This window comes from Toxotes jaculatrix, chromosome 7 (assembly GCF_017976425.1).
Source record: "Toxotes jaculatrix isolate fToxJac2 chromosome 7, fToxJac2.pri, whole genome shotgun sequence".
Classification (NCBI taxonomy): domain Eukaryota; kingdom Metazoa; phylum Chordata; class Actinopteri; family Toxotidae; genus Toxotes; species Toxotes jaculatrix.
In genome coordinates, this window is record NC_054400.1 from 17,081,488 (window position 1) to 17,091,278 (window position 9,791).

Genomic DNA, 9,791 nt, shown 5'->3' on the forward strand with positions numbered 1-9,791 from the left:
TGGTCATACAACCCTAAGATCAAATGACCACACTTTTTCGAAAGTCAGAAAAGACGCGAGAAAACGGCACGCTAAATGTGGGCTTATTTTGTTTTGTTTTTTAAATCAACTGTTAAGTTTTAAAAATTCATGTTGGATGACTTGTGCATGCATTAATGTGAGGCTGTAATTGTACAACGTACGCTAGATGGCAGCGCGATCCAGACATTTTTGAGTTGGAGAGGTAGTAAGCCTGCAGAAACCCTGATACAAAAAAGCCGGAATCCCCATGCAAATTCCCAGCAACTTCACATGATTTTGAATTACTGTCATTATTAAGACATAATGTGACACCAGCTCAGTGATTGTGGAGACTACAGGACCTCGGTAATTATTGAATATTGCTTATTGCTCCGTCTATTCTTAGAGATTTTCGGCCGCTGACACGGCATCCCGTTTGTATAACACGCTGTCTTTAATGCATCAGTCTTCCCATTGACATTTTCCTCCCTTTATAAGCTCCTTTAAACTAAATTGTAAGTTTTAATCAGCGAGACTGTGCCGATTACAGACAATGATTTACCGCAATGCGCATGCCAAAGACAAAACAACGTGTGAAAATATAAATCCGCTTCAAACCAATAATGACACCCGTTAATTCTATAATAAAGATACTAGTCCAAGACAAACCATTTTGAAACTTTGGGGAATTTCTGAGCCAGAGCCCCTTTCGCCGCTGCGCACAGTTTTTGGTTTATTTGTCGTGCGTAAAACCTTTGTCCCCTCTTGCCTGTACCCCGCTTTTTCAGCTATTCTATCCAGGGTTTCTTCCTCTTTTTGGTGACAATAGACGGCCCATACTAATCAGGTTTCAAAGTAAATAGGAGCGCGGGGCGAGCTCAATGTAAATTGTGCCTGTCAGAGCCCCCCAGCCCCTCCAGTCGTAGATGGCAACACTGCAAAAAATATCCATCCTCAGCTATCAGTCGCTCCACTGGGCTATTGACTCTGGAAATGTTGGATTTACCAAAACAGGACACTGAATCTTCCATCGGGGCGAGATGCTTCCACTTGTTTCCAGTGCCAGTCGACGCATCACTGTAAATTTCATTACATCGACTGTTAATTTTTAAGGGAATCTCCCCGCACAGTCTGCCTCGTTTCAAGATATTGAATCCTAAAAATTCTACAAACGATTCGGACTGCGACTGGAAACATTTGGAACGTTGTAAACTGCACTTGCTGGTTTTTTTTTTCTGCTGTGTTTTCGGGTGGAAAAAATAACATTTTAAGATTTGGACACGAAACCCAGTGACTTATCGGAATGGACATTTTTTGCAGTGAATGAACAGAGGGGGACTCTAACCAATGGAGAGAAAGAGAGGGCTTGGCTATAACCTTAGCCTCCCATTTTCTCTCTCTCCCTATCCCCCCCCCTCTCCTCCTCTCCTCCTCCTCTATGCAGGGCTCTGGCCAGTCAGTCGCCTTTGATTATCAGTCTCCAGCAGCCCCTCTCTTGGCTCCTTGACATGAGCACCATATAAGGCGCAGCGATCTCCATAGAAACGTGTCAGTTTCAATAGTAGTGTCAAAGTTCACTATATACAGACATTCGCGCAGATCCCCCGTTTCGGAAACATTGCTCTGCTGGTCCTCCCGTTTAAGCGCATTCATTTTTTGGGTCTCTCCTTCTTCTTGCATATTCTATTAGTTGTTGGTGTTTTTCCTCTTCTTTTTTTATCTTTTCTCTTCGTATCTCCATTCCTCCTGCTGGAGAGAGGTGAAACTATACATGGGCACTTCATTCGGCGACGCGGTTTTCTTTCGCTGCTGGGCGAGATGATGAGGTTTATTTAAGAATATAGATGTAAAAATCCAGCTCTTCAGTTTTTCCTCCCCTCCTATACGGCGAAGACGGGAGCGTAAAGGAGCAAGGGGAAGAAAAGAGAAAGGAATTTATCTCCGCAGCACTTTGGATCGCGTGTCTTTCCAGCAAAAGGTTTTTTTACTCGTTCCTGCGTCCATGTGAATCGCTCCTGCCTTTCCTTTGTGGCTATTTTATACCAAACTGCAATTTGTTACGTCTGGACTCGGGTTTTCCTACAAGATTAGGGATTCCTGAATGGCTGACTGCAATTTACCTTGGAACTGGCCTCCCGATACTTGCATATCCTGATCGGGTGCCTATTCAATCGCCCTCCTGTATTTTGAATGTATTGATCGCGTTGTACTCCCCTTCTTACCCCATATGAGATTGCGTGCTCCGATTTGACTTTGCACTGCCCCGTCTTTTGAGATCTATTTTTTTTCTCCTCTACGCTTCATAAACACCGGCGATCATTTCGCTTTATAGCACTTTCCGGGGCCGAGATATGGCAATGGTAGTTAGCGTCTGGCGAGATCCGCAGGAAGACGTGGCCGGAGGACCTCCGAGCGGCCCCAACCCAGCAGCGCAGCCGGCGAGGGAGCAGCAGCAGGCGGCGTCGGCGGCGCCGCACACTCCGCAGACCCCCAGCCAGCCGGGACCCCCGTCCACACCGGGGACCGCCGGGGACAAGGGGAGTCAAAATTCTGGACAGAGTCAGCAGCATATTGAATGTGTGGTTTGCGGAGACAAATCGAGCGGCAAACACTACGGCCAGTTCACCTGCGAGGGATGCAAAAGTTTCTTCAAGAGGAGTGTACGGAGGAACTTAACATACTCATGTCGTGCCAATAGGAACTGTCCCATTGACCAGCACCACCGAAATCAGTGCCAATACTGCCGGCTGAAGAAGTGTTTAAAAGTGGGAATGCGGCGGGAAGGTGAATATATATATTTTAATGCCCACTCATGATAACGCATCCTAGTAGCAGGCGAGCAAGGGCTGCCATGTTGCATTAAGGTCACAGGCTATATGGCTGGGCATACTGCAGTCTCCATCCATGTTTTTAGAGGGATGTTTGCATGAATGATTAGTCTTTCTGCCTATGTGAGAGAAGGGGTAAAAGGCCAGTGCAGCCACAGCAGCTCTGCCTGTGAATGCAGGTCGCCTGAACAAAGCGGCTCCTCTAGCTGACCCTTTTATTTTGTTTCTCTTGCGGTCTAAACTGTACCATTATCAAGAAAATGCCCTGAGCCTAACGGGCCTATTTTTCGTATAGGGTTTAGAACAGAAGACGGTTTGTGTGTATGTGAATGTGAATGTATGTGTGTGTTTATCTGTATGTCTGCCTTGTGTGTGTGAGTGTGTGTGTGTGTGTCTGTGTGTGGTGTGTGTGTACAGCGTGCAAGGCTAATAGTCTCTTCCATAAGTATGTGCAGCTAACTAATTTATAATTGTACAGTAGGGTCTGTTAGCTGTGTGTGTGTGAATGTAAAATGAACACACTACAAACCCACGTCTCTCTCCAGCCCCTTGTGCTGACTAGACAGCTCAGACACACTGAGTAATGCCGCTGAAGTTGTTCGTGGCTAATTGTTTTGCCTGGTGCATTACAGGCCGTATAACTTTCCCCTCTATGTCAAGTGTTTTATTCCAATTTATGCAAACATCCCTCATTTTAAATCTTCTATTTGTACTTCACGCTACGAGCCCACGTATAATGTACACGGAGTTACATTAATATTTTATTTTTAATATTAAACAATAGCCGAATTCCTTTTATTCCCAGTTGACCTTTTAGTGTGGGTAAAAAGTACAAATGTGACCGGATTTAACAGTAATTATCAGTTATATTTGTAATATGTCTGGCCACAATTAATAATTGTTAAAATAAACAAAACCCACATAAATGTAATGCCAAAGTAATATAAGTAAGCTACTGCATGCAACGTGCAATTACGCCTTGAAATATTTATAATAGTAAATTTGGTCATTTTACTTTTGGATAACGGAAAATGTGTGTGTTTTCTGTACAAACGTGCCTGTTATTTTCATTTTGAATACAGCCTATGTAGCCTGCATCCCTAAATACAAATGCAAAGAGTGTGAAGGTTGGGGGGACACAGCACATCTGTTCTGATGAGATGCTTTTGCTGTCGATAGAATAATCTTGAATATTATAGTCTTACAAAGAGCACACACGAGTCAATATGTTTTGAAAAGCGTGTTGAATTTTGATTTCAGTGCATGCCGTTTTACTGAGAAGAAGCACAGTAGCTGTAGCTTGCTTGACGCTTGTACTACTCATGAACAATGTTTATCAGTTCTGGATGCACATTTCCTCTTTTTCTCTTTCTTTTTGTCAGCGGTTCAGCGAGGACGAATGCCTCCAACCCAGCCCAACCCAGGCCAGTACGCGCTGACGAACGGGGACCCACTGAATGGCCATTGCTATCTGTCCGGATACATCTCTTTATTGCTCCGGGCCGAGCCTTACCCGACGTCCCGGTACGGGAGCCAGTGCATGCAGCCCAACAATATCATGGGCATCGAGAACATCTGCGAGCTGGCGGCTCGTTTGCTCTTCAGCGCCGTGGAGTGGGCGAGAAACATCCCTTTCTTTCCCGACCTGCAGATCACCGACCAGGTGTCCCTTCTCAGGCTGACGTGGAGCGAGTTGTTTGTGCTTAACGCGGCCCAGTGCTCCATGCCTCTGCATGTGGCCCCTCTGCTCGCCGCGGCGGGCCTCCACGCCTCCCCGATGTCCGCGGACCGCGTCGTGGCTTTCATGGATCACATCCGGATCTTCCAGGAGCAAGTGGAGAAGCTTAAGACCCTGCACGTAGACTCGGCAGAGTACAGCTGCCTCAAGGCCATCGTGCTTTTCACATCAGGTGGGTGTCCAACATGTCACATAGGAACATGTCTATAATCAAATGAGGCCTAGTTACAGTTATGTTAGTGGGAGCGAGGCTCGCAGGGCGAAGCACTGTGGCATCAAGAATATGGCTGTCAAGTGTAGGCTGGTCACAAATCTGAGTTTACGAGATGTTTGTGTTGCCGATGGAATAGCTATTTTGTCAACAGCTTGCTACATATCCACTTACATCCATTCCCATGTCAGTTGTAGCCGCAGCATAAGACGTGTAAACAAATCCAGATTGAGTGAACGCATCAAGTTTTTAAGTGCAACACCCAGTTCGGGGCTTTTTAAAATAGGAGACAAGTGACAGTGTCATATGTGTAAATAATTTATAATTGTTGAGTTAAACTTTTTTTTTTTTTTTTTTTTTTTTGAAGACGTCAGAGCCGAGACCGAGACCGTAGGTTCGCGTCCATAAATTTTGGAACAGGTGTCAAATAATTGAGCGTAAAGATGAAATAGTCTATCAGTGGGTGATATATGGCATGGATGCATTTATGAGTGTTGGTGCGTGCTTTTATCCTTGTTTTGCGTGCACAAACACATGTCTTGGGGGGGAGCAGGAAATAATCCTTAGCAGGCTGAGATCAAAAAAGCTGATGGAAGTTGACTCATATGTCAGTGCATCGCTTCTGTAGGACGCAGAGAAACACTGCTTGTATAGATTGTTTGCAGATTAATCTTAGCTGACCTATTAATTCCCTTAGTTCTTGAGGACAGTTGCTCTTGTCGCACACGCTTTGAAAAGTCATCAGCAGTAATTTTCAAAAGTAACCTACATTGTTGATAGCTTAATTGATGGCTGACTGGGGCAAGGTCCTAAAGGTCCTCATTTACTCTCGCTGCGTAATTTAGATGCTATTTTGGAGTTGGTTGTGTACACATGGTGCCATTAGGCCTGTTATGTCAGGGGAGTCTGGTGATGATGGGGAGGAAAAGGAAAGTCTAAATTCACTTACTTACAGGCCCCATACTACTTCTGAACTTATCTCAAAGTTTTGACCTCATTGTCTCATATTTGGCCCATTACAAAATTCTGTAACATGGCTGTACATAATCTATAATTGGACACGTTAGCGATAAAATATTCAGTTTTACTGTGGTTTTCAGATTTGGATTTATATTGAAATAATTCTTACTTTCAATATCCCTAGAAAGCGTCACAACTCCATTTTGTTTTGAGAGTGGTGACACTTGTCTTCTAGCATATTTCAATAATTATTGTTTATTATTTACTTACCGTCACAGGGATCTGCAGCTGCATATATATAATACATTTACTGTTTTTATATTATATTATATGATGTTATATTATAATATAGTACAATAAATACAATAATACAATATATTATATTATATTGGTGAAAATTTCTCCCATACCATATAAAAATGTCACACAGCGTTTGTAAGTGAAAATAAACTGTATGTAATCAGGATCTAAATTATCTAAGCTCTAAGTTAGAGTGCTCACAAAACTTGTAAATAGGAACACTCAGAGATTGTGTTTCATCTAGTAAACCACCTTCAATATTCACTTTTCCTTCTTTTTTTGGCGAATATGACATTACCACATAAGTTTTCTTACAGTTGGAAGACTTTATATTTTTTAAAAATATTTTTAGTTTCCGGAGCCATAATAACTACTTTCAGTTTTGGGGTTTGGCAACTAGGTTAATTTGACACGCCAATTTTTGAATGCACGCTGAGAGGTAAATATATGTTTGAACACAAATAAATATGTATTTTGCCACAGTTGCCGTACTTAAGTAACGTGACAGCCTGTTAGATCCACTATATTCACTATTAGTCTGCTCATCCTGTAATATTACATTGTGCACTGACATATTTGACCATGTTTTCCTATTGCACGGCGTTCCAGTAATTCGCTGCAGATTACCCAGAGAAACTTCATACACACATTAACATCCTCCATGTTTTCTAACAGATCATTTAGTTAGGTTGATAGGCTACAACTGGTGTTGGCTATAACAAGTCACGTGGCACTTTGCCAAGACCAGCGTGGATTGTTTGCCTTTAATAACACCAGACTTGTCAGTATTTGATGCATAAATAATGTGGCCAAGCTAAACTATTTCACCACAGTTCAGGATCATTGTCTTGCATTAACTCCTTATCCACACGTGCAGACTGCAGCGTGTGCCTTTGCTAACCTACCACAGAAATAGTCGTTTGCGAATCTGGAAGCTATCTGCTCCCATGTCCCAGTGTATTGAGGTAGTGGGGTGCAGGGTTGCAGGCAGGCCTTATGGAGAACTATGGGGTGTCTATGACCAGCTTTCCCTTGACACACACGTTCAACATGCAGCCTATTCCCTGCAATGCTTTGAGCTCCTTATACCTCTGCGTCGCAAACATTCGTACCAAGTATTATAATTTACACGAAATTTCCAAATTGAATTAATTTCAACCTTATTGACCGCCGTAGATTTTAAAAGGGACACTCAGCGTTAATCCACAGGGATTTGCATACGTGGGGCACTGACCGGCCGGACTAAGGTCACAGTAAATCACCCCGAGATCTCAGCGTTGCCCCCGGGTTCATAAGGTTATTGTGTCTGGCCATAGTGAGTTATAGCAGTGAGAAATCACGAATAGGCTTAAAAGCCTCTGTCCGGTGTTTAATGTATTAGTGCTTGAAAACTAAAGCTGTCTTCCCTGTGTAGTTTCTACAAAAGCACAGCTCAATACAGAATCTCTTAAGGACAGCCTAGACTCCATGTGGGACCATATTCGCCAGCGGTTATGCTGCTTGCGTTTACAGCAGTTTATAAGCAGTAGAACACGCATGGGCTTGGGCTGTGTGAAAAACACTCCTCTTTATAACAGGCTAAAACATCGAAAGACACTAACAAGCCTTATATGCTTTAGTCTATATTGAAGCGTGGCTGCACACGGCTGCATAACCCACCAGTGAGCACCAAAACACACGTCTCGCCTGCGTTGTTGCACAGGCTCATTTTCTGACATTTTATGTCGCTTCTGCGTGACTATTGACTTCACCTCCTCTAATAAATTTGATTGCTTCCAGCGGCCTGTCCTATAGGCTCCATCGAAAAACAGGCCAAGAGTGGTCTATGGAGAGAAGAGCAGCGAAATGACTTAACAGCTTACTGCAGAGTAATTAGGTCACATTACATCCAGTGTAATTTCAGATTCATCAGTGCCGTTTATGTTTCCTTATACTTGAATCCCCAGAGTCCAGACATCAAGAGCAGCGGCCTTTAGGCCCGTAGCCTACCTTTCGCCTTTGCTCCACTGCCCCGTCAGTTCTTCCCCTGCACGCTTGCAACACTGTTTTCGTGACATTTGGTTCTATATTCTTGTTGATTGTTGTAAGAGTCAGGCAGATATATCCTCCACTGTGTTGTGCATCCCCTACTCCAGCAGCAAGCCCCTTGTTTATTCTGCATGACAGTCCCACTCGCTCAGTGTGATGTAGCATGTTTGGGCAGTGTGTTTGTTCATTCCACTTTGTCAATAACACGTAAAGGCTGATGTTGAATGATAACCAGAGTGCTTTTGCAGGACGTAAATTGGGAATGGCAAAGTGTGCACTTGCCAGAGCTAAGCCCACGTGAGGCAGGAAAAAAAAAAGACCATGTGGTTTTGTGTTCATATTTTGCGCAGAAAATATTAAGCGAGTTCGTCAGGCGTGTATTATGACTTCTGTACATTCAAAATACTTGTAATGAAAAAGTAATGTGTGTCTTTAAAATCGATTTCTCTTAGGCTCTGTGTGCTTCTCCCTGCAGATTCTGTGACCTGAGAAGCTGATTTATTTTAATAACCTAATTTTAATCATATATTTTAAGTCTACAGGTAGTGGTTCACTTGCCCCTCCACATGTTAAAGTTTTACGACAAAATAATATCAGATTCAGGTTTTTCCACAACATGGTGTACCTTGGGGTTTTAGAGACATGACGAGCCTAACCACAGTGTGTTTTTTTTTTGGTTTGTGTTTCTCAGACGCTTGCGGCCTGTCGGACGCTGCTCACATCGAGAGCCTACAGGAGAAGTCCCAGTGCGCCCTGGAGGAGTACGTAAGGAGCCAGTACCCGAACCAGCCCAGCCGCTTTGGGAAGCTCCTGCTGCGGCTGCCCTCTCTGCGCACCGTGTCCTCGTCGGTAATCGAGCAGCTGTTCTTCGTCCGCTTGGTAGGTAAAACTCCTATTGAAACCCTCATCAGGGATATGCTATTATCCGGGAGCAGCTTCAACTGGCCTTACATGTCCATCCAATGATCCTTATATGAAAGTGGAAAAAAGAGAGGAAAAAAAAAAGGACCAAAATTCAGCACCCCTCACCCCATCCTCCTTCAAGAAGACTATATATAGGACCTTTTCTGAGAAACTTGGAAGACATTACTTTTTTTCTGTCTTCTGGGACTGTGATGGAATACATTATGTACAGAAAAATATTGGAACTGGACTTTACACCTGTGTAAATCCACCCTCATCTTCAAGAACAATACTCTTCATTTTGTAAAATACTAGTCTTTATTTTCCTTTTTTTGTAAAAAATACAAATAAAATGAAAAACATCATATGCGCAGTAAGAAAAAAAGAATCAAGACTTAGCGGGAAAATAATGTTTCCAAGCAATTATAAGAATTGTCCTGTGTCTATGTACCTCTCTGTTTTGTATTTTTTCTGGTTCTAAACCAGGGTTTCTGTGATTCTATACTAATAATTTTTTGATATAACCTTTTGCTTCTTATAATGAGTGCGATATATGTTGTCGAAGCTATGTTCTCCAAGAATTAAAATTGAAGTGAGAATTTAAAAACAGAACAATAAAGAAATTTAGACAAATAAGAAACAGTCTAATCGCTATGACAATATCACCACTGATGGTTGAACTTTTTTCCCAATTGATACGATGGACCTGCAACAGCAGCAAACTGACCTCCAGGACATTTTTACTGAGAGGACGTCTGGGGCGCCTGTCCCCGGGCCACGAATGCGCGTGGAGTCGATCATCAGTCAATGAGGAGAGACATGA

At 43.1% G+C, this 9,791-nt stretch overlaps 1 protein-coding gene across 2 annotated transcripts; it reads left to right on the top strand.

Moving 5' to 3' along the window:
- The first annotated feature begins 1,567 nt into the window (after nt 1–1,567).
- On the top strand, nt 1,568–9,131 carry nr2f1a (nuclear receptor subfamily 2, group F, member 1a). Of its 2 annotated transcripts, none has more exons than XM_041042772.1 (3): nt 1,568–2,784; nt 4,211–4,738; nt 8,757–9,131. In XM_041042772.1, the coding sequence occupies exons 1-3, from the start codon at nt 2,352–2,354 to the stop codon at nt 9,029–9,031; spliced, it is 1,236 nt and encodes a 411-aa protein (XP_040898706.1). In that variant the 5' UTR covers nt 1,568–2,351; the 3' UTR covers nt 9,032–9,131. The 2 variants fall into 2 exon arrangements, with proteins under 2 accessions (XP_040898706.1, XP_040898707.1); XM_041042773.1 differs by having other exon boundaries at nt 4,214–4,738.
- The last annotated feature ends 660 nt before the right edge of the window (nt 9,132–9,791 follow it).